Source organism: Plecotus auritus (genome assembly GCF_963455305.1).
Source record: "Plecotus auritus genome assembly, chromosome: 4".
Taxonomy (NCBI): domain Eukaryota; kingdom Metazoa; phylum Chordata; class Mammalia; order Chiroptera; family Vespertilionidae; genus Plecotus; species Plecotus auritus.
The window spans coordinates 185,117,285-185,143,479 of record NC_137775.1 but is presented as its reverse complement, the minus strand read 5'-3'; the positions used below and the strand labels follow the sequence as shown (position 1 = coordinate 185,143,479).

Genomic DNA, 26,195 nt, shown 5'->3' with positions numbered 1-26,195 from the left:
TTTTTATTCTTCAAGATCGTAGCTACAGCGGAATGGACATGCCTGACTGGCAAGCAATAACCACCACTGATTTTCCACTTTTGTATTTTCCTTCCAGGTCAGTCACTCAACGTGGCCTATGTTGCATTATTGTTATGACAGCTACAATGTCACTAAACTACACAAATTTTTCAACTCCATTATAGTCTTATGGGACTATTGTTATTGGCCAAAGTGTCATGATGTGATGCATAACATTCAACCTCTTAATTTGGGGGGATTAGTTGCACTGATCAGATACTGTAGATGTCACTGATGAATTCTAATATGGTTTTTAAATGTTCAATAAAATGATATAATAAGCAGAACTGAAGAGATTTGGGAACCTATGACAGTTTATAGAAAGTGTGTTTCTCTACATATACCGAGATGTTCAATTCCCAAACATAATCTTAGATCTTGCATTTTATACTGAGAATTTTTCTAAATCACACACTTAGGTATCTCCTTTATCTCATTTTTCATAAATTTTCTTAATTTAATATTAAAATACAAATTTTTGTCTTTCACTCTAAATGCAAAATGGCCCTATTTAAAATCTAAACTGTCTTAAACACAATCATTAGTAATCCTGCACCATTGGACATAGTCTGAAACAAGTTTTGAAGTGTAACATTCTCACAGTCTAACAATAAGTGATCTCCAAATGAAACCCATCAAATGCTTGAAGAAATTATTAATAATAATCTAGCCCTGGCTGGGTGGCTCAGTTGGTTGAAGCGTTGTCCCATACACCAAAAGGTTGCGAGTTCAATCCTCAGTTTGAGCAAGTACAGGAGGCAACCAATGGATATTTCTCTCTCATATCTCTCTCTTTCTCTCTCTATGTATATATATCTATCTTTCTTCCCCCCCCCCCCCATCTCTAAAATCAATAAAAGAACATATCCTCTGGTGAGAGTTAAAAATAATCTACACTAGTAAAAGAGAAACATGCAAATTAACCATCACTCCACTACACCCACCAGCCAATCAGGAGGGAATATGCAAATCAGAAGGAGAAAGATGGCGGCCGCCCAGCTGCTCCAGGTATGCCTGCTATGAGAGGGAGGGCGGGGGGCAAAGGATCTACAGGAGTGGCATTCTGGCCACAGTGAAGACGAAGACTGCAGACTCTGGAGTCTGCAGCAAAGATGAAGGTGGCAGACTCTGGCGGGAGTGAAGGCCTGGGTCCCAGGTGCTGGAGGAAAACTGGTGCTGGAAGCCAAGGGAAGGAAGGCCTATTGCAGGAATCTCTTCGTGCAACGGGCCTCTAGTAATAATAATAATCTCTCAAGCAAACTATTTTCTTGAAATCTTTAATTTACAAAAGATATGTCACTAAAATACCAAATAAAAATGATTAATTGTTCTAATTAAAAATTTTTATATCCTTCTTCTCCAATAAAACTTATATTTTAAAATATTCCCATTGTTGACACTCACACTAAAATGCCACTTTTTTAGTAAAATTCATTTTTTAGTAAAATCACTTGCCATTGTTTCAAAAAATTCAGGATAATTCCTTGACTAAGATTCTCTTTTTTAAAAAAGTCAAATTAAACTACTTACCGTAAAGAGCCCACTCTCACTGCGACAGGCACGTGGGGAAGCTGAGAGGCCCACTTCAGTGTCACGTCCTGATAAACATGCAGTAGGCTATTGTGGTTTCCAATCAAAGTATTTATTGTTCCTTCAGAAACTGTAGGGTGAAAAAAAAATTTTTAAGGCTGAAAAGGAGACAGTCATTAGCAACAGTATACTATATCCCTTTTAGGGGATTTATGATACAAGCTAATTATAGTATCTTGATGTTAATGTGTAAAGATTTTAAGTAATAAAACAGGATTTTTCAACTTCAAGCTGCCAATATCTAAAAGGAAAAAAATTATAGACTTGAAAGCTATAACCAGATACTAGCCAATATTTTTGCATTTCATCTAGAAAGCATGGGTTTCATTAATATTTAACACATTGAAGCTAATGATTTTCTGGGCATTCACTACAGAAAAGTCATTCTACTAGGCATCACTATGCTCCGTTCTGCTTACAGAGGGGTCTGATGTTCTCTTGGAAGCATCGTGAACAGCCTCATTTTGGAAAGCAGTAATGTACGCCTGGGGCCAATTCTACAATCCTTTTGTACAAAGTAAAATGACTGACAAACCCAAATGTGTGCTTTATATCAAACTTCTATTCAAACTTTCAAAGTTAAAATTTCCATTACATGTTCAGTTTAAAAGTATTTTCCTAGATGTTCATATGCATGTGAGTTTGCCTTTTTCTGGTGTAAATAGCACAGCCCTGACATATGGAAGAGATAAAAGAAAATCTCTCTACACACCTGAGCAGTACGGGAGAAAACAACTTGGGCTACAATCAAGTTTCTTCATGAATTGAATCTGACCATTATCCTTAAGGCAAAAAAAGTTTCTTTCACCAAGAACAAAAACGGAAGATGCTGACTGATTGAAAGACATAATACATATATCAAGGGCTTGCTCTCCAATATTTAGAGTCCAATCTACCTGCAAAGGAAAACCTAAGATCAATTTAGTTGCAAAAAAACAACCTAAGGACCCATCCATAGACTACTGGATAAAGAAGATGTGGTAGATACAAACAATAGAATATTCCCCGGCCATAAAAAGAATGAAATCTTACCATTTGCAACAACATGGATGGACCTAGAGGATAATATGCTAAGTGAAATAAGTCAGACAGAGAAAGACAAATATTGTGTGATTTCACTTATATGTGGTATCTAAAGAATTAAATAAACAAACAAAACAGACTCATAGAAACTGATGGTTGCCAGATGGGGGTAAGGGGCTGGGTGGAAATGATGAAAGGTTACAAAACAGTCACAGGAATGTAAAATTCAGCATAGGGAATATAGTCAATAATACTGTAACCATGTATGGTGCCAGCCGTGTAGGGTACTAGACGTATCGGGGGATCACTTTGTAAATTATATAAATGTCCAACCACTACACTGTACACCTGGAACTAATATAAAATAATAATGTCAACTGTAATTGAAAAATAGAAAAAATTTAATTTTAAAAAATAAAAAAATAAATCAATAACAAAATAAATGTAACATTGCTGAAATTTTTATATTTTAAAAAATGGCCTTACAACAAGTCTTTTTCCAGAACCAAGTTTTTGCTGTTCAGTCTCCTGTCTTTTATCTGCATCTGTTGCAAAAGCGAGTACTTGGTACCTGTTTGAAAGATATGAAATAATTGTAAATGACTTTAGAGTTTAAAAGTAGAAGTTATTTTAAACTTTAAGAGCACATAACCTCAATAAAGCTGATCAAGAAAAAGAAGTAAATAAAACACATAATCTATAAACCTAATGAACCACTTTTACCTTGGTTTTAAAAACTGTAAAATTTAAGATTGAATTCTTACTGAATTATACTGTGACATAAGACTATGTAAAACTGTCATGATCAAGAAATTATAACCGTATGTCCCAAAATTCAATATTGGGAATATAGATTGCCAACTACCAAGGCATTTCCATTAAAATTTTATGTGACAAATAACAATACTCAAGAATGATCTAGCACCAAAACACCAAATAGAAGAAAAATGTAAATAATGGAAAGCTGGCAGATGCAGCAGAAATTATTATTATGTAATCGATGGAACCAAGAAGACCTGAATCTAAGCCCCAGCTAAATCACTTAGTAGTTGAGTGAATTTTGGCAAGTTGAACACTCTGTGTCTTATATTCCCCATGTATAAAATGGGAATGATAATCGCTGACGCAGGCATTGTTAAGAGAATTAAAAAGTAATATAGCCTAGTCAGTTCTGCTCAGTGGTTAGAGCATTGGCCCTTGGACCAAAGGGTCACAGGTTTGATTCCCAGTCAAGGGCATGTACTTCGGTTGAAGGCTGGATCCCCAGCCCCAGTTGGGGCATGTGCAAGAGTCAACCAATTGATGTGTCTCTCTCACATCTGTTTCTCTTCGCCCCTTTCCTTTCCACTCTCTTTTAAAAAAAAAAAAAAATCAATGGAAAAAATATCCTGAGGTGAGGATTAAAAAGAAAAGTAATATAGTGTCTAGTATAGTATCTGGTATATATTAGGTGCTCATTTATCAGCCGACAGATAATGGTTTATATAAGAAGATAAATCAATAACCTAGTAGTTTATTTGATATGTAAGAAGTTCTCAATAATGGACATTATTACTTTTATAAGCACTTCACAGCTTTTATTTCAATAGTAACATTTAGCTCAAATCATTCTTTAAAATAATTTGTAGCCCGAGCTGGTTTGGTTCAGTTGATAGAGCGTTGGCCTGTGGACTGAAGGGTCCTGGGTTCGATTCCAGTCAAGGGCATATGCCTGGGTTGCGGGCTTGATACCCAGTAGGGGGCGTGCAGGAGGCAGCCAATCAATGATTCTCTCTCATCGTTGATGTTTCTATCTCTCTCTCCCTCTCCTTTCCTCTCTGAAATCAATAAAAATCTATTTTAAATAATAGTAATTTGTAAATATCATTCACTTTAGAAGTGATTAACTTAGCCAAGAAAGTTTATTTTGCTTGTTTCCCAGTAATTAATGGTATATGAGAGTAATAATCACACTCTAAATGAAGAAACTTCAGGCTCATAGGTTCCTTTCCCTCCTATTGAATCAGAACTCCTTGCATTGTTCTTCCATAGCTAAGAGGAAAATCAGTAAAAGATATATTCAGACACCTCATATTGTCTAAGAGAAAGATGTCTGATCATGTGAACATCTGGGACCTGAATGAAGGCAATGTGAGATACCTACATAAGCATTGAAATGTATAGTGGTGTTCATATATCATATACCAGCTTTAAAACCATCCTACTCGATCAGGAACACTTCATTTGTAAAAAGCCTCCAATTTCAGTTGGAGGCAGAATGACTATGAATTAAGTGAGATTTTGCAAGACATTCATAAAGACAAGTCTTATAGTTAATAAGGAAGCTTAATGTGTATGAATTTCATTCCTTCAATAAACATATAGCAGGGGTCTGATACAAGCGTTGACAATGGAAAAAATACTCATGGTCCATATTCATTAGGACCTCCCAAAGTAGTAGAGATTCATATACAAACAGATAAATGTAGCTTAGAACACCCTGTGCTAATGGAAGGTATGCATGCAGTACCAAGGGAACATGGTAGCAGAAACAGAAATGGAAGTGGAAGAACATATATGTTCCTGGTACTGGTTTAGGAGGAGAAAGCTACATTTTAAAGGGTAAGTGAAAACTCACTGTGCTGGTAAAGAGGCAAAAGTGTGCCCAGCTTACGTGGCTCAGTGGTTGAGCATTGCCCTATGATCCAGGAGGTCACGGTACGATTCCTGGTCAGGGCACATGCCCAAATTGGGGGCTCGATCCCCAGTGTGGGGTGTGCAGGAGGCAACCGATTAATGGTTCTCTCTCATCACTGATGTTTCTCTCTCTCTCTCCCTCTCCCTCTCTGAAATCAATAAAAATGTGTGTGTTTTTTAAAAAGAGGTAAAGGTTTTATGGCAAAGCAAACAGCACAAGCAAAGGCACACACCAGTAAAAGAGACATGAAAGGCTACAACAGTGTAGGAGAGATGCATGGCAGGGAGGACTGAGTCATGGGAAAGGAGACCAAATAGGTAGGAGGGTGACGATCTCAGGCTTGTAAAACTAGACTAAAAAATCCCATAGGCAGCTGCAGCAAATGTCTCCATACCAACTGAGACTGCCTTTCAAAATGTCTGTGTCTTCCGAAGTGCAAATATCTAGGCCTCACATTCCAACCTCTAAATCGGATTGTTTTACTCTTCCCAGTTCACGGTAACAGAAACTGTATGCACTGGGGATAGACCATGAGCCCAGAGTTGGTCCTGCTATGGCTCTAACCTTAGGCGATTAATTACAGAGGTGGCTAATTTCCTGCAGACACCAACCTACCCGACGATGGTATGGATATTAATGAGATGGTTGCAAAAATCCAAAGCTCTGGAGCTGTTTGAAGCTTCTTATATAACTACAAAGGGTTATTATTTCATCTGAGGAATAAGTGAGCCCCTAAAGTGGCCTCATTAACATCAAAACAGCAGGCAGAGACACAGCCAAAATTGACTCCTGATTTCCAAATCCAGGTCATTTCTCTTCCTGGAAGACGACTCAGAAGAGTATTTATTACAAAACGTAGCCGACAGTAAATATAGATGATGACAAACTTATAATAGCATCTATTTTATGATTCTTTCTTATCCTCTTAACTGTGACCAATAATGTACATGGAATCCTAACCAAAACCAATTGTTTGTAAAGAATTACAAACAGACTTGGAAATTCTGAAATAAAGAAAACACTTGGATTTTTTTTTCCTTACCATTCAAGTGTCGAGAGATATAAGCAAAAGAATAAGATTCCTGGTAGACACAGCTGATCCTCACAGCCAATTGGCCTGGAGGTCAATTCCTCCCAGTGATACCAACAACAATCGAGGCTTAAATACAATAAGACTGTGCACACAGCCCACAAAGGGGTGCACGAAGAGTGTCCACCTCAGGTAACTGGAGAGGCTGAGCCACTGGGCCCTATAGGACACCTAGCACACAAAGCCACTCTATCAACTCAGGGAAGCAACCAAAATGCGGAGACAAAGAAACAGATCACAAATGAAAGAAATGAAGGAAAGCAAACGACTGGATATAGAGTTCAAAACCACGGTTATAAGGTTTTTCAAGAATTTTCTAGAAAAGGCCGATAAATTTAACGAGACCCTCAAGGATATGAAAAAGGACCAACTAGAAATTAAGCATACACTGAAATAAAAAATATTATACAGAGATCTAACAGCATACTAGAGGATCGCAAGAATCAAGTCAAAGATTTGAAATACAAAGAAGCAAAAAACACTCAACCGGAAAAGCAAAAAGAAAAAAGAATCCAAAAATAAGAAGATAGTGTAAGGAGCCTCTGGGACAACTTCAAGCGTACCAACATCAGAATTATGGGGGTGCCAGAAGAAGAGAGAGAGCAAGATACTGAAAACCTAGTTGAAGAAATAATGACCGAAAACTTCCTCCACCTGTGAAAGAAATAGACTTACAAGTCCAGGAAGCGCACAGAACCCCAAACAAAAGGAATCCAAAGAGGACCATACCAAGACACATCATAATTAAAAATGCCAAGAGCAAAAGACAGAGAGAGAATATTAAAAGCAGCAAGAGAACAGTTAGTTACCTACAAGGGAGCACCCATACAACTGTCAGCTGATTTCTCAACAGAAACTATGCAGGCCAGACAGGAGTGGCAAGAAATATTCAAAGTGATGAATAGCAAGAACCTACAACCAAGATTACTCTATCCAGCAAAGCTATCATTCAGAATTGAAGGTCAGATAAAGAGCTTCACAGATAAGAAAAAGCTAACAGAGTTCATCACCACCAAGCCAGTATTATATGAAATGCTGAAAGGTATTCTTTAAGAAGAGGAAGAAGAAGAAAAAGGTAAAGATAAAAATTATGAACAACAAATACATATCTATCAACAAGTGATTCTAAAAATCAAGTGAATAAAAAAATCTGGTTAACAGAATAAACTGGTGAATATAATAGAATCAGGGGCATAGAAAGGGAGTGGACTGACAATTCTCGGGGGGAAAGGGGTGTGGGGGATGCGGGAAGAGACTGGACAAAAATCATACACCTATGGATGAGGGCAGTGAGGGGGGGGGGGTGTAAGGGCAGAGGGTGGGGTGGGAACCGGGTGGAGGGGAGCTATGGGGAAAAAAGAGGAACAATTATAATAATCTGAACAATAAAGATTTATTAAATTAAAAAAAATAATAAAATAGTAAAAAAAAAAAAAAAAAAAGAATAAGATTCGTGGCTCAATGGTTGAGTGTTGACCTATGAACCAAGAGGTCACGGTTCGATTCCTGGTCAGGGCACATGCCCAGGTTGCGGGCTTGATCCCCAGTGGGGGGCATGCAGGAGGCAGCCAATCAATGATTCTCTCTCATCACTGATGTTCCTATATCTTCTCCCTCTCCCTTCCTCTCTGAAATCAATCAACCAATAAAATATTTTTTAAAAGATTCCCTTGTTGAGACTGCTGAAGAACAATTTGGCCCAATGTAATAAGATTCCATGAAAGAGCGTCATACATGTTTCTCAGAACAGAGAGGCAGTAATCACAAATACAGCAGGTCCAGATGAACGGTGGTGCTTTTTGGCCCAATAACCACAAGTGCTTAATGGGTCCTGTGGAGCACCAATGACAAACTCCACCACATAATTTAGTGCTCTTCTGTAACACATCGTAAAAACAGCGGCAAGGAGCTAAAATATGGATTGAGGTGTCACAGAGTACAAAAGTAAACCCTCCACAATCATTTATTTTCAAATGAAACATAGTTGGCACCTCAAAGGATAACAGGAGATTTTGAAACCTTTATATTTAACTTGGGGAACTCTACTAGAAATGGAAAGCTCTGGATACAGAGCCTTACATTGTTCCTTTTCAACTATAGCTAAAACATGCTTGATTGTGCCAGAGGGAATCATTTTCATTAAAAGAAGCCAGTAACAAAATAGAAACATTCCTTACAAACTTTTCACTCCTTCATCAAGTTCTTCTTAAACACTTACTTTCAACAGGGTACAATGCTGGGCACTTCAGGGGATAGAAAATCCCTGCCATCAAAGATCACTTAGCTCAGTCAAGAAGAAAAACAAGCAAATATGTAATATCAGTGAAAGCATAAACAGTACTTGTGAAAAGCAGTGGAAAACTACTCTAAATTGAGAAGGAGGAGATGTGACTTGGAGAGCTAGGTCACAGAAGAACTGAAGGGAAGCAGGGAGGCTTCCAGAAATTATTTTCATATGCAAAGAAGGAAGGAAAAGCATTCCAGGCAGAGTACAGCATGAGCAAGAGAGAAAAGCCCTGGACATATATGGAGAACCCCAAATATTTTCATTTGACAAGAGCCTAAGACTGGTGAAGGACACAATCATCTTTTCAAAATATTGTCCAATTCAAAAACGCTATTTTAAAATATGTAAAGCCTATTATCTACTTACAATGCACCACGAGCCACTGTTAGGGTGCAGGGCGAGTGTTAGCACAGAGGAGAGAAATGTAACCTATGGAGCCTCCCTGCATCCACCTCTCATCCGAAGGTCCCACCCGCAGGCCTCCTCCGTATCCGGTGCACAGTTCCGCCATAGCCTGCCTCACTGAGAACTGAAACAGCCAATTGATATGCTACGTCCCCCACGTGCTTACAGCTTGAGGACAGGAGACAGGTCTTATTTGACTTTGCATTTCCTGTACTTAGCACATAGAAGCCTCTTGAAAAATGTTTCCTGAATGAATGAATGAATGAATGAACCAATAAACCGAATTATTCCATCAGTGAGCAGATATTTAAGGCACATTCTGCTCTCAGGAACCTGATAATGCAAGACATCCCCTGGAACATCTCAGCACAATATAAGAAGGCAATATATGATACTGAGCAAAAATCAGTGTTTTAGGCAAAAATATATCTAGGAGGTGAAAAAAGGAGGATAGTTGAACGAATTACCTTTAAAAGTCCCTTCCAAATCTGAAAGTCAACATAATAGAGGTAAAATGGGACTAGATTATAAAGAGTACTAAATTTCAATATAAGAAAATTCAGATTTTTTTAATAAGAATGAAAAATTCTGGCTTAAAGAGGTGGTTTTAAAAGATAGCTATAAGAAGGACCCTAAAATCTAGAGGTAAGAAAATCATAAATCCAACTGAAAAGATAAAAGCCTTAATCCCAATGGGACAACAATGGCTGACTAAAAGGAAAAAAAGATAGAAAGGTCAGGATTTACTGACTGAATAACTCTGACAAGAAAGGAATGAAAAAGAGAATTAAAAATGATTCAGCCAGCCAGTGTGGCTCAGCAGTTGAGTGTCGACCCATGAACCAGGAGGTCATGGTTCAATTCCTGGTCAGGGCACATGCCTGGGTTGCTGGCTCGATCCCTGGTGTGGGGCATGCAGGAGGCAGCCAATCAACGATTCTCTCTCATCATTAATGTTTCTATCTCTCTCTCCTTTTCTCTTCCTCTCTGAAATCAATAAAAATATTTTTTAAAAATAAAAATGATTCAAAGTTTTGATAAACATGGCCAAAAGAATAGTGGCACCTAACCTACCTTCTCCAAAAACAGCAAACAATTCTCTCACTTCAAAAAAAAAAAACGCTCAATGTGTGTCCCTGAATTAGAATCCAGCCTGGAGTGTGTGTGTGCAATGACAATTTCTAGGACTTTTCCCAAAATTACTAAATCAAAATCTGGAGTGTCGGGGCCTGGGAATCTGCAAACGTGCATTTTATGACAGGGTTCCCAGGTGATTCTTTGTCCACTGAGGTTGGAGACCCACGGCCTTCCCTCCCTCCTCGTAAAACATAACTGAGCTTGTTCTAAAGTAATCAGACAGCAGGAGCAAAAATGAAAATGACATATGGATGTTTAATTATCTGATCTCCTACTCTGATCACTGAGGTTGTTTTCCTTCCCCGCCCCCTACAATTTAAAACAATTGTCCTACAAACTTTCTTGTAGGAAACATTTTATCAAAATTCTTTGTTAATTCTTACAAGTGAAATTGTTTCTTAAACATCTACCATGTTTTCTCATCACTCCTATTTTCTAAACCTTGATGATTTTTATTTTTCTTCCTTGGACCCAATTTAACTTTTTTTTTCACTCTTGTTAAAGTTTGAAATTAAACTCAGGGGGGAGAAATGAAAATGACGCCTTCTATACTAACTGATGGCATTCTATTCACTGATTACAAAGATATTTAGTGAAATCTCAAAAGAACCTGCCGTTTTCATGCTTTCTCCCATCCTAAATTGCACCCATGATTATCATTTAATTTTATCTATTAAACTTGAAAGCATATAGAACTACAACATACTACTTAATGGTATAAACCCCCTGCTTGTCATCATTTCACAATAATCGCATATCCCATGCATTTGTATCATTATAAAAGACCCACATAAAACATGTATATTTTTTAGCCCTACATGTAGATGAATTTAATAGATTGGTATGCTGAATCACCATACTTAAAACAGTGTGAGCTCCTGTGGGATTAAATTGACACGTTAAGGAAACCTACGCCTTGTTCCCTCATCCAGCAACTCCGGGAGTTATTACCAAATTAATTCCTATGCACACGTTTCAAAGAGTAAGTCAGGGAGCCTTCTAGTCTCCGTGCGATGACCCCTGTGTGGCACCGCCATTATCGCTCCTTGGCAAGAGTTGAGACACAGAACTGGGTGGAAAGCTGAAAAGCAGATCTCCTCAATATTGCTTACATTGTGACAGGCTTGAATGTATTATACAGATATTTTCCTCAGCCTTTCAAGATAACTCTAATATTTTATTTATTACCAGTAGCAATGCCACAACTCATTCATCTCCTTTGGACAAGAGCCACAGGAGTTACAGAAGGAATGTGATATAATAATGCACTACCGCATCAGTTAACTTCTGCTTAGTCACAAGCACTTGCCTGTTTTCAGTGTTGAATCCTAGATGCCTTGACAATAATTCACAAAAGCCACTTAGGAAGGGAAAACTGCTTTGCTTTGCTATGTACACAATATTGAAACTTGAAGACAAAAATGTACAGGTGTTGTCTGATTAATTTATATTTTCTTCCTGCCTTGGGAAAACGGGCGGCCAAAAATAATACCGAAAAGCTATAATGAAGTGTTGCTTAGACGTTTAAAGTTCTAACTGTTGCCGTCAGTAAGATAAAAGAAGTGATTGAAGATACTATAAGTCTCCAAATCTATTTCTTTTCCCAGCATGGATTTCTTTCTTTTCCTCATTCCCCTTTCCAACAACAACAACAACAACAACAACAACAACAACAACAAATACACACCCGCCAGCCCTGGCCGGTGAGGCTCAGTGGTAGAGCATCAGCCCACAAACCAAAGGGTCATGGGTTCAATTCCCCGTCCAGGGTATGTACCTGGGTTGCAGGTTCCATCCCCAGTCTAGTCGGGGCATGTGCAGGAGGCAACCAATTGATGTGTCTCTCTCACATCCATGTTTCTCTCTCTCTCTCTCTCTCTCTCTCTCTCTCTCTCTCTCTCTCTCTCTCTCTCTCCTCACCACCTACCTTCCTCTCTCTCTAAAAATTCAATGGACAAAATATCCTCAGGTGGTGAGGATTAAAAAAACAAACAAAACAAAACCTCCAAAAACTCAAAACCTTAATTTTTATTGAAATGTAGCTGATAGAGGAGAAAAAGGTGTCTCTCTAAACACAAGTCAACAAAACCAAAAAAAGTTCTAGCAAAAAGTACAAACTGCTTTCATAGGGTCATTCACTTCTATTATGAATTGTTCTTTTATAAACACTTGTATTTCTTGCCAGTATTCTTCCTATGTACACATACGTTCTTTTTTTTATTGTTGTTATAAAATAATTCCATATATGCATCTTTGTATCAGGCTTTTCCACTGACCCTGTGTTTTATTATTTATAATTCAGGGAACAGTCCCAAAAGTTGTTGAGCATTTTCTATAGGGTGGCAACTTGACACACATTTAATCCTGTAAAAAAAACAAACAACTTACCAAATAGTCATTTTTTTATTCTATGGTTTTTCCCCCTTTATTTTATTACCTTGTTCATCACCATTTATCCCCATATACCTTCTCTTTCACCTCCCCCCACTCCCCTCCCCCCGCAGTCACCACACTATTGGCCATGTCCACAAGTTCTTTCTCTTTGAAATAGCCATTCTTATCCCTTTACAGCCGGGACAAGGACCACCAGACAGCTGGAAGTACCAAAATCTAAGTCACCACAATTTCATCTTATTAAAAAAAACAACAGGCTCTTCTTAATTTGTGACATTAGCTCTTTGTGGGGAAAAATGAATCAGCAACATACACACCAAAAACACCGATTTCAAAGGTGGACATCCAAACTTACTTGTAACTTTCCACTTGTCGGCAGGAAGAGACAGTGATGAAGGAGTCTGTCCGGGAACTGTAGGCAAGGGGGCCAGGCAGGAGAAAACCAGGGAGAAACCTCCCAAAGGCATAGCTTTCCTGCTCAAACACCATCAGCATCCCGTCCATAGACTGGATACAAATTAAATCCCGACCTGAAGAAGAATTAGAGGAAAGTAGGTGGCCTATTCTGAAATACACTGTTATAATTCATCACTATCTGCCACAAATACGTCATAGTTCATTTTTTCTCCCAAGCGGTAAAATGAGCAGTTCAAACTTTAAATTACAAACTGGTGAAGCTATCAGATTATTACATACCAGTATATATACATTTCCCAATTTGTAAAGGATTCAGATGTCTATCATTTTACATACATTTATTTTCATTTACTGTGTGCTAAAATCTCTAGCTCAAGATAACCCCTAAGAGCAAGCATGACTCTTTGCAAGATACCAGTTTTCCCAAAATCAGAAATATAACAACTGTTCTGCACAAGGCTATTTGTCTGCATAATAGGTCAGCCTCATACTTTCATATATATATATATTCCTTTTTTATTGATTTCAGAGAGGAAGGGAAAGGGAGAAAGAGATAGAAACATCAAGGATGAGAGAGAATCATTGATCGGCTGCCTCCTGCGCACCCCCAGTAGGGATCAAGCCCGCAACCCGGGCATGTGCCCCGACCAAGAATCGAACCATAACCTCCTGGTGCATGGGTTTGTAGGGAGCGGTTATGCGCGGCACATGGGTTGATGCTCAACCACTGAGCAACACCAGCCAGGTTCAGATTCTTTTATGATGTATGGCAGGCTTTGCAGTCCAAGCTTTTTAAAATCTAATATTTACTATGCTTGTTAAAGGTTTCCAAAGAGCTATGGGTTTGTATGCATGCTATACAAATGTATTCACAGAGATCTATTAGGCAATGAGTCCTTCATCCATGGAGAACTTAACTATTTAGCAAGCCCACCTGTCTGCACCCCGCAAAAAAGTATAAAAATGCTTCAAGCCAAAACCGGTTTGGCTCAATGGATAGAGCGTCGGCCTGCGGACTGAAAGGTCCCAGGTTCGATTCCGGTCAAGGGCACGTAACTTGGTTGCGGGCACATCCCCAGTAGGAGGTGTGCAGGAGGCAGCTGATCGATGTTTCTCTCTCATTGATGTTTCTAACTCTCTATCCCTCTTCCTTCCTCTCTGTAAAAAAGCAATAAAATATATTAAAAAAAAAATGCTTCAAAAGCATCGAAGAAGATGCTGCAAAGTCTTTGTAATGAAAATCATGCAAACCTTCCCCAGGTAGATTCCCAGATCTCACGCAGGGCATCGATTCTCATTTTAAGTGTGGTAATAACAAGGCAGTTCTCAGGAACGGGTTACTGACACCCGGGAGCTTCAGCTCTTACATTTGCATAAGAGCTCCAAAGTCAGACGTAAGATGTACAGGTCTAACACCGGACAGCACATGTGGGACACACACTAAATCATAGCTTTATTATGATGGTTCCTGTTACCTGCTTTCCCAGCCCAGAGAAAAGAAAACAGCACATGAGAAAACTGTGAAGACACTGACAGCTATCAGCAGGGACAGCTACGTCCTAACCAAAAAAAAAAAAAAAAAAAAAAAAAATGCCAGTACATCTATGAAATATTTTTTAAAAAATAACATTCTGGACTCAGTGTAGGAGCAATTACCAGCCCTATATAGTTCAAAGGGACAAATGTCATAGTGTAATGTACGTGGAGTAATTAAATGGATTAAATCTCATGTGGAATAGCTCAGTCATTTGAAAGAAGAACTTGTGGCAGAGATGCTACCCGCTGCCCTAGTAGCCATCCTTTCTTTTGATACCTGAATTATCACCAGACACGTGGCCATCCAGAATAAAGCCTTCATTTCCAGGCCTCTAACACAGATGCATCATATGATTATGTTCCTACCAAGGAGGAGGGAGCTGAGGTGATACATACAACACCCAAACATGCCCTTAAAAGGACAGAGTATGCACTCCCGCCCCTCTTCCCAGCATGGTGGTAGGGCTGGAACAGCTATCGTGGTTTCCGAAATGGAGGCTCCCCTATCAGTCCTGAACCACTTGATCTCCAGGTGGTTAAATATGACAGAAATAAACATCTTCCTAACTTAAGCCATCATTAAACTGGACCTTGGTTAAAGCAATCAAACCTGTCATTAAAAAAACACAGTATTGCTGAGTCTTAGGGTTTAGTCTCACTTGATTGGATCCTGACAGAGAAGACACGGGGACAGCCGCAGAAATTGGAATATGACCACGGGTTAGATAACATTAGGGACTGCTGTTAATTCTCTGACGCGTGAGCCTGGAATCGTGACCACGTACGAGAATGCTGTCATATTTATGGGCAAAGGAGCACAAGATCTGTAACTTACTTTAAAATGGTTCATAAAAAAAAAATGTGTGTATACACATGTATATACATCTACAACTGTTGACGTTAGATGGTGGAAATATGAATGTTCACGTTACTTTTTCTGATATTTAAATTTTTATACTAAAAATGTAACCCAATAAAATAAAGCATTTAAATATATGTCTTTTGTACACAAATGTACTTTTTAACACTCAAGGGGGACCTGAGCTTAGGAACTGAGTGAGACCTAGAAGAGCAATAAACCTCGTTTTAATAAGTCAAGAATCAGAGAGACAGGAGAAATCCAATCAATGAAACACATGCAATGACCTTGACCTTTGGGGGAGGATATTGCTGAAACCAAATACACTCTTCGGATCAGTAGTATTAAAGAATGTGAGGGGAGAGCATGTGTATTTCCAAGCAGCATTTCAATATGTTGAATATCACCGAACCACAAACCTTCAGCCTCCCAAAGACCTCAAACAAGTGGTCCTCAGAGTGTGGCTCCCAGACCACCAGCAATCCGAGTCCTTTAGAAACTTCTTAGAAATTCAAATTCTAGGATCCCACCCTAGATCTACTAAATCAGAAAATCCGGTGTTAGGACCCAGCAATCGTATTTCAGCAATCATAGACCCTCGAGGCTATGTGATGCATGCTAAAGTCTGAGAACCAACGCCTTACCATGGATGACAGACAGAGTTAGAGCTTAAAGAAAACTTGAGTCTCAGAGAAAACAGGACTTCTTAGCATGGAATATAGAGGTCTTATTTCTGAAACTCTAGCAACGAAGAAGAGAGTACTTAATATACTGTAATATCCATGTGGGCTGCCTCTAGAGTCAGATAACCTGGGTTTGAATCCAGCTCCACCAATTATTAGCTATGAGCTTGGGCTCAAATTTCTTTACCAACAAGATGGCATTCCTACCTTAGCTGTTGTGAAAATGAAATGAAATAATGTACAGCAACTAGATCCAAATATACCATCACATTATTATTTTATAATTGTTTTCAAAGTCTCATAATACATGTTGAATTAATGTTCAACTGCTTGCTGTTTCCCACACGCACTATGATGGAGCACGCTTCCTTGCTTTTGCTTATATTATTACCTTCCCCAGAAGACTTCATCCGCTTCCCCTGGTCTAGTAAACATTTCCTGGCTGCCTCCTGGTCATGCATTCCCCTCTCCACTCATCTTTAGCCATGAGGTTTGAATGAGACTGACTTTATTCTCAGCTTGAGGGTAGACCCTGACTTATGAAAACCAATTAGTATCCCATTAGTCACAGTGATTGGTTCAGGGGCAATGAGAAAAACCAAATCCTTAGATTGAGCTGGAACTGGAGAGAAACTTGCTCTTCCCCTGGGGGAGCAATGTGTGAGGGGAGCAGGTCTGGAGTCATGGAGGCCATCTGACTTTTCCGTGGGCACAGTTAAGACAGGGCCATAAGTGCCCTGACCAGTTTGGCTCAGTGGATAGAGCGTCGGCCTGGGGACTGAAGAGTCCCAGGTTCGATTCCGGTCAAGGGCATGTACCTTGGTTACGGGCACATCCCCAGTGGGGGGTGTGCAGGAGGCAGCTGATCTATGTTTCTCTCTCATCGATGTTTCTAACTCTCTATCCCTCTCCCTTCCTCTCTGTAAAAAAATCAATAAAATATATTTTTTAAAAAAAAGAAAGACAGGGCCATGAGAACATGGGTTGAGCCACTTGGAGTCAATCCCACCTATGAACTTTGCAGGCAATAAATTTCCATAAATATCGAAGCTCTTCGAGTTGGGTCTCTGTCCCTGAATCAGGTGGATCATGCCATTTTTCCTCTGACAGACATCACAGGCTAAAGGTCACGTCTTCCTAGCAGCCTTCTCTTCCCACTCAGACACCCTCTATCTGTGATCCCATCCTTACCTCCTCCTAACAACTAATTATAGATTGAAATGATCAGTTTTTATGTCTCTCACTCACAGGCAGGAGCCAAATCTTGTTCATCTTTGGAAATCCACCAATGATGAAATGCCTGGAGATAGGAGATATAATAGATGTCTGCTGAGCTAAAGTGAGCTAGACAAAATAATGTACTCAACTGCTTGATTGGCTGCGATTTTATTCTGTGAGTTTCACAGATTGCATTTGAACTAAGTGAAAAATGCTTTATTTATTACAATCCTGGCTGCTGATGTTTGGAAAAATGTAGGGATTAATCCAAAACATGACTCAAAAATAAATCCTTCAACTCGCTGTCCTGGAAGCCGCTTCAGGATGCATACCAGAGGCTCCCCTTACAGATAATGGGAACAGAAAGAACGGCCCAGAGAAGCCTGAGAGGTTCGTAGTTCTGATAGAACAGAGCCAACAGGAAGCCCTCATAACACTGATGGGATTTCAGGAGCTATTTACGTGACCTCACCGTGAACCACACTCAACGATACCTTCCCACGTGCTCAGCCCAGGATGATATTAGGAGGAATATAGAACCACAGCAATAATAACTACGACTGCCATTTGCTGAGCACCTGTTATGGTCCTGCCTTTGAGCTAAACATTGATCCAGCCTGTTAGCTATACTCTTTAGAAACTCTAACAGGTGGACAATTGTCCCATTCTGCACGTAAGGAGTGAAACCCACAAAGCTTAGATAATTTGCCTAGTGCCCAAAAAGTTAGAAAATGACAGCGCTAGTACTCCAATTGGAATCTATCTGGCTCCATTATACCACCCATGTTCCCTGGAAGGCTCCATTATGCCACACTAAGTCCATTTTTTAAAATAACACAGGTTAAGACAATCTAAATGAAGTAAAACAGATTAAGTACTACAGAAAAGCTAAGAGCTTAATGACACTGAACTTCCTGGGAAAGGTTTCATAATAGAGGTAGGATGTACCCTAGACTGAAAAAGATAGGAGGAATGAATAGGGGTCAAAGGTAAAAACAGAAGAATTTTCTGGGAGAGAAAAGGAACATATTAGAAAAGCAGGCACAGGCAATTAAACTTGATCCAGTGAATGGGCATGAACTGTAAAAGCAACTGACTGAAAAGATGACAATATCTTAATGATGCTTTCTCAAAAAGTATGCCTACACTATACGGAGAAAATGTCTTTTAATGTTGAAATAATTAGGAAGGGTACAGATTTCATCAGAATTTTGAATCTGGATGTTTATATCCCAGCGGTTAAGACCATGATGAGAGAAAAATAACCATTTTGCTTTGCAAGATCTAGAAACAATTAGAGAAAGGACCTACCAAACACATTTTGGAAGGATTTTGGAAATCAGCATTTTTCATTCCCAAAGGTAAAGAAAAATGTTTGTGCCTGTGAGGCTGGAGGCTGAAGGCGGGAAATATTCATGTCATTAGGGCAGCCTTATGACATGAATATTTATTAGTGTGTCTCGCTTCCTGGTGTTAAAATATCATGTAGTCAGAGCGTTAACATAATGCATATGCATGAACTGGTCGTCCATTACATATTGAACTGACTGCTAGATTAACAGTTTTCTCTACTAAGTCCTAATCTGTTCACTAACATGGTATAGAGCAGTGTGTGTGTGTGTGTGTGTGTGTGTGTGTGTGTGTGTGTGTGTGTCCATGCCCAGTCCTTTCGCCCATGCATGACCCAGAGCATTTCCCATCATTCATGATTATAGCAACGCGGGCCCCACCAAGGTTCAGTCCTGAATACCGGTTCCTCTGTCTCTCTGGGGAATCGATGCAGCAGAGTGAGTGGAGCGGCACACACAGAAGAAGGCTGCCATTACCCAGCACGCTGCATGCTTCCAGAACCTCTCTCTGCTCGTATTTCTTTTACACAATGAGTGGAAACCCAAGTGAAGAAATGCAAACGTGACCTGTGGCCAAGCACAGATCGCAGCTCAGCATGCAGCTGTCACACATACTTGGTCTTCCTCCAAGTCTGAGAAGCACATGAGAAACAGCTGTATAGGTAGTCGGCAAGGCAGACAGGAAGCTTCGGGAGACCGCTGCAGGGGAACAGAAGAGTCCGAAAGTCTGTGGGACTTCCGCCACTTTTACACACGCTCGGAAAAATGTTTGTTGTTGTTGTTACATAAAAAGTGAAACGCTCACTCATTAATCTTTATTGCAAACCTAACTCAAAAGCGATACAACGTGTTTGCTGTGAGCAAGGACATAAAAATGTTCAGAGTAGGATTTCAACACATACTTACTTAAAAACAAATGGCAGATGGATTTCTAGAGCTTGCAGGATTGTAAATCTGCCATAAATATCATTTTGGCACTTTTTCACTCATTTTGTCATAGGAATAAAACTAGCACCATTGTTTTGAGATTTGAGCTACAATTTGGCTATGCTTAATAATTAGTAATTAATTGAATAAAAATGGCTAGCTTCTTTCTTATGATTCTCTTCCTCATAATTCTATTTCATTTGAACATTCTAAAAGTAATTCATGCCTAATAATAATGCAATATTCGAGTAGACTCTAAGCTTAAAACTTTAGTTATAAATAAATAAATAAATAAAATGTAAAGCCCTAAGCAAACGGAGTAAATCAATAAATAGAATACATGTGTTGAACTAAATAGCTAATATTTTTAAATATTACCAGGGAAAAAAGTAGACAAATTCTCAACTATTATTCAAGTGTTACCCCAATAAATAACTTCATGAAACTAATTACTTTAAAACTCAAGAAAATAAAAATGGAGTCTACCTACTAACTCTTCCTATGAACTTGCCTTTTGACATTTTAATGTGTCTCATTTTCATAGGAACTTTAATAGCCCTACAAAGACCACTAGTGTGTGTTCCGCACCAAGTTATTTATCACAGTTTTCCCCCCTAAACTGTGAACAAGGTTAATAACATATTATAAAGAAATCACAGCCATTCATTAAATTAGCATTATATGTAATGGATTCAATATGAATGCAAGGTTGAGTTTAAAAGAAAGCCCTGAACATTATATTATCACCTGCATCCACAAAATATTGGATAAATTGTTTCATCAGATGTAAATGTCATGAAAGGCTTGATCACATTCTCTGGATCTCACATCCATTCAACAAATCCCACAAACATTCACTGTACACCTAGTCTGTGCTAGGAGAGACATAATCATTACCCTAAGAAATTTTAGTGGCTCTGGGAGCTAATCAATTCAATTCTGCAACAAGGTCAGAACAGAAGCATATTAAAATAATTGTATGCCCTGACCGGTTTGGCTCAGTGGATAGAGCATCGGCCTGCAGACTCAAGGGTCCCAGGTTCGATTCTGGTCAAGGTCATGTACCTTGGTTGCGGGCACATCCCCAGTAGGGGGTGTGCAGGAGGCAGCTGATCGATGTTTCTCTCTCATCGATGTTTCTAATTCTCTATCCCTCTCCCTTCCTCTCTGTAAAAAATCAATAAAATATATTTTAAAAAATAATAATTGTAAAGGCTATGGAAGCATGACGAACAGGGTCTGGCCTGGCCGGGGTAGCCCAGTTGGTTGGGCATTGTTATGAGCACTGAAAGGCTGCCGGTTGGGCGGGGTGGCCAAGAAGAGGTCAATAGGGGGAAGAGGTACATATGCAATCCTTTCAATACTCAAAAAAAAAAAAAAAAATGTTTTTAACCTGAAAGAAAAAGGTTGTTGGTTCAATTTCCAGTCAGGGCACATGCCCGAGTTATGGGCTCAGTCCTCCATCGGCGGGCGGCCAATCAATGTTTTGCTCTCACATCAATGATTCTCTCTCTCCCTCTCCCTCTCTTTTCTTCTCTCTCTAAAAATCAATTTTAAAAAAGAAAAAGAAAAACCGTGTCTGGAAGAATCAAGGACATTGACATAACACTTGGGTCTTGCAGATTGAGAGTTTGCCAGGCAATGCGAGAAGCAGAAGCAGAGGGCACACCCTGTCCAGAGACAGGGTTTGTAAGAGAGCTGTGTTTGGAAAGGAGAGAGGTCAGTGAACTATGGGGGCGGGTGCTGGGAGAGGGAGACGCTGCTGATGAAGAGGTAGCATGCTCCTCAGAACTGACGGCAAAGCCGCAGCTGAGACCAGATTTCCCACATTCGTATTTCCCTCCTGAAAGCGCTACCAGTTTCCTCATCGGCAAAGCTGTGGTAGGAGATCACAGGATGCTGCTATGATAAAATACAACAAAAATGCTACATACTGCCGCCTGCTACCTGGTAAGCATTCAATAGATGATAAGTAAATGATATTACTGGATCACTCTATTCCCTGTACACCAAATTGCGTGAAAAACTTAAAATTGAGGGGGGAAGCACCATTCCAAGCAAAAAAGATACAATTTAATGTGAGAAGAAGCACATACATAATCAGAAATTCGCCCTTTTTGCCAAAGCAAAGGGTTGTGGTTTTTTAAAAATATATCTTTATTGATTTCAAAGGAAATGGAGAGACAGAGAGAGATAGAAACATCAATGATGAGAGAATCATTGATCGGCTGCCTCCTGCACACCGCACACAAGCCTGCAACCCGGGCATGTGTCCTGACCGGGAATCAAACTGTGATCTCACGGTTCATAGGTCAACGCTCAACCACTGAGCCACACAGGCCAGGCAAAGCAAGGGGTTTTTAAGAAGTTAAGAACTATAAAAAAAAAATCTCTCAAAACTTAGGTCTGTGTGAACTGCTTGCTATTCAAGATGACTTTCCACCTACCTTAAGTTCACTTTACTCCAACGACAATTCCCCCGACACGATGACTTCTGAGCTCCCTAAGGAAGTGTATGTACAGTGAGTGAGCCAGAAAGCCCTACCTGGGAATGAGCTCTCCCTGCCTCCGCACCCTCCCCCAACACACATATATCTACCTTCTTCCCTCTGCCTTTCCTTCATGGATGCTTTTGCAGAATGACCCTGAGTGATATAGACAAGACAGATGTTATACAGAAGAGCCATTACTTATGATCATTCCTTTTTTCTATCTCATCCAAAAGAAAAAGTCTTAAAGGGTGAATATAATGTTGGTATGTAATTTTGTTTTTAAAAAACTAGTTTCAAAGTCAGGTAAGTTTCTCAACGTAGCAACCAACTGTGATAAGAAATCCAAACTCCACCCCAGAAATATTAAAAAACAGAAAGATGATTAAATATCTCTTCATTGTGTACAAATATCCTTCATTTGCAATATTATCAGTCCCATAAAGCAAGATCTCCAAAAGCTAAATATATGCTTTCTATATACTCTCTTAATCCTAAAACCATCAGTTTATCAAAAGAAGGGACAAAAAAACCACTGAACTCACTACAACCAATTAAATTAAGTTGTGAAAAAAAAATAACTAAAGTCAGGAAATCCTCAGTTGAGGTTCAACATTATCTAAACTCATACAATTTTAACAGCAAATCAAAATGAGTTAGGGATAATGAATAGGTGATTTTAAACTTCCTCCACTGTCTATTCTTATCACAAAGTTCAATGTGCCATGTAACCATTGTTTGGTCTATTAAGTTTCCTTGGATTTTTCTAAAAGGAGCAGTTAAAATACCATCTATATATATAAAAGCCTAAGCGACCAGCCAACTGGCCAGTAGCTTTGATGTGCACTGAACACCAGGCGGCAGATGCTCAACACAGGAGTGAAAAGCACAGGCATAAAAACATGAAATAGACTGATGAATCTCAGAGGGAAGTGGGGAGGAGGAGGGCGGGAAGAGATTAACCAAAGACCTTATATGCATACTAGAGGCCTGGTGCATGGACTAGTACACCGGTGGGGTCCCTCGGCCTGGCCTGTGGGGACTGAGCCGAAACTGGCTCTCTGACATCCCCCGATGGGGGTCCCGGATTGTGAGAGGGCATAGGCCAGGCCAAGGGACCCCACCGGTACATGAATCCATACACCAGGCCTCTAGTATCTTTAATAAAAGTCATAAAACAAATATAACAAAGTAAACATCTTAATATATAGATGTAATGGTGTTGTCAACACACTCAAAAACTTCAAAGGTACTCCACTGACTCCAGAAATAAATATAAACTAATAAGCTGGATATGCAAAGATCTCTTCAATGTGTTCGCTAAATGGACTTTGACTACTCCCTCTCATCTAGTCCCAACCCCCAAATATTACAGGGAGCATGTGTTTGTTAGTCTAACTCAGTTCCTCTTAGATGCAATTCCCCCCTCTTAGCCTCACAAATCCTTCCATACATCCTCAATCCCCAGGATCCCAATCCTGCCACTTTAAAACCCTCTCCAATCCACTTTGGACATATGGAGCCCACTTGCCTGCTATTCTTTCTTAGTACATCTTGCATCAACCCCCAGGACTACTAACAAGATTTTCCCTAGTGATACAACTAAATGTGGCATATCTCTCGCCCTCCCCAAGGTCCATAATTAAAGCGTAAAGTCCTTGAAGATAAGCCTATTTTCTTTTCATTGTCTGGCTCACAGCATTGAGTACAGCCCCTTATACGTTGGTGCTCCAAAAATACCTACCTGTTCAAGTCACCTGAACCCTCATAAAAGTAAAACATCATGTCAAACTATAGTGCTAAGAGGCCAATGATCACCAAGTGGGCCAAGATATGTGACAATATTACCACATTCACATGAAAGCCCCTTGAGATCTGGCTTTATGCTTTATTCACCACACCTTCACATCAGCAACAGTCCCTAGTATATAGTAGGGCTCAGTAAATATTTATTGTATGAATGAATGAATGAATGAATGAATGAATGAATGAATAGCATCAAAGTCAAAATAGTATGGTAAAGACCCTAAAATAATTGGTTTTTAATATGTGACACTTAAGAAATTGGAATTGTAAATTATTTTAGGGCTTAGTACGATGGCAAAAGACAAAGTACTCATTGTATGCCCAACGTTAGCTACACTAAGAAATATTAAGAGAGGGAAGGTTAAGGAAACTCTGCTCTTAATAAAGCCTAAGGGAAAGACACAGGAAATAAAGGTGAGATGCAGGAGGACCCCAAAAGGAAAATATATAAATGAGTGGGGAAACCACTCAACTATAGAGAATAAACTGTGGAAGCCAGAAGAGGATGCCAAAGGAGTAGACGGATCTTTAGATCCATCAGTACTGTATAAAACTCTACCTTCAAAACACACACCAAAAAAACTTTAAAGGTTAAGAATTATTAGAAACCTGGCTACAAAGTCTATTTCTGGGTGATATAAAACAAGGGGTTACTACCAGCAGGAAAAGTACCCCCAAAAGGGGTACTTTTTGTTCCCTGTTCCCCGAGCAGGATGGTATATCGTGAAAGAACAAACTGTGCAAATATGGGACAGCAGCAAATGCCAATTAAAGTATTACTACGTAACCCTGGCCAATTGGCTCAGTTGGGTGGAGCATTGTCCAGTACACCAAAGACTGCGGATTCAATCCCCTGCCGGGAAACATATGAGAGACAGCTGATCAATGTTTCTCTCTCACATCAGTCAGTCAGTCTCTCTCTCTCTCTCTCTCTCTCTCTCTCTCTCTGGTCCCCCCCCCTTCTCTCTCTAAACATATCCTTGGGTGACAATTTTTTTAAGGTTTGTTTCTTTTTTTATCCTCACCAGAGGATATTTTCACATTGATTTTTAGAGAGAGTGGAAGAGAGAAGGAAAAGGAGTGGAATATTGATGTGAGAGAAGCACATCAATTGGTTGCCTCCTTCACGAGCCCTGACCAGGGCCCAGGCCAGGGAGAAGCCTGCAACCAAGGTACGTGCCCTTGACCAGAATCCAACCTGAGACCCTTCGGTCCACAGGCCAACACTCTATCCACAAAGCCAAACCAGCTAGGGCTTTAAGTATTAATATAAGTAGTGGGAAGAGCAATGATTCTGAGTCAGAAAGACAAGATGATAAGGTTTTGAATCCTGTCTCTGACACATCCTCGATATGTGACTTTGGCTACTATGCTTAATTTCATTCCGTCTGTTTCTTCAAAGGCAAAATAGACCTTATCACAATGTCTATACCCCATTGGGTTGCTGTGAAGATTAAAGAAAGAAACATAAGCAAACTACAAAGTTTAGCACCTGAAACATGACAGAAATATATGCCAATCTTAATCCCAAACTTAGCACATTTAAGAAAAACAATCAAATCAACTTTCCCTAGTACCTACACTTATCTATATCTTGGACAGCAGATAATTTAGTCATTAAATCTCAGGGGAAAGTTAAGACAAAAAAGTGACCAGAAGGTTGGAAGTGGTTCAGTTCAGAATTTCCAGTCTTTATTTGCTCAAGTAGTTGCTAAAGCAGTGGTTCCCAGGCTCCTGAATTGCACTGATGTATAAAATTTCAGAAGGTCTTGGGAATATCATAGGGTTGTCAACCTTTTGAATTACCCAATCAGGAATTTTTTTTAATCCTCACCCAAAGATATGTTTTTATTGATTTAGAGAGAGAGGAGGAGAAAGAGAGAAACATCAATGGAGAGAAAAACATACCCATACATGCCCTGACTAGGGATCAAACCCACAACCTGGGCATGTGCCCTGACCAGAAATCAAACCAAAAACCTTTTGGTGTACAGGACAAAGCTCCACCGCATAGTCAGGCAGGAATTAAAAAACAACAGCAAAGAGACTATCACCACCACCATTTTCTTCAAAGACAATATAACACACACAAGTAAAAAGTAGGGAATTTTAGTGTTAAGTACAACCCTTTAATTGAACAAAATTTAGCTTCATGAAAAATTCAGTACTTTAGCAAATTTTATTTTCACGACCTTAAGACCATGCAAAACTTGAATAGGGGATGGCATTTGAGAACCCCAATTTCATC

At 39.5% G+C, this 26,195-nt stretch overlaps 1 protein-coding gene across 2 annotated transcripts in view; it reads right to left on the bottom strand.

The window, feature by feature from the left end:
* The window catches only part of BBS9 (Bardet-Biedl syndrome 9), a 337,699-nt gene that overhangs the window by 246,816 nt on the left and 64,688 nt on the right, over positions 1 to 26,195 (bottom strand). For both annotated transcript variants that reach the window (XM_080663780.1, XM_080663781.1), the window contains exons 6-9: positions 13,019 to 13,193; positions 3,160 to 3,244; positions 2,363 to 2,546; positions 1,591 to 1,720 (exon numbers count right to left, since the gene is read on the bottom strand). In XM_080663780.1, coding sequence (XP_080519906.1) covers positions 1,591 to 1,720; positions 2,363 to 2,546; positions 3,160 to 3,244; positions 13,019 to 13,193 — 574 coding nt within the window. The remainder of the gene's footprint in view (positions 1 to 1,590; positions 1,721 to 2,362; positions 2,547 to 3,159; positions 3,245 to 13,018; positions 13,194 to 26,195) is intronic.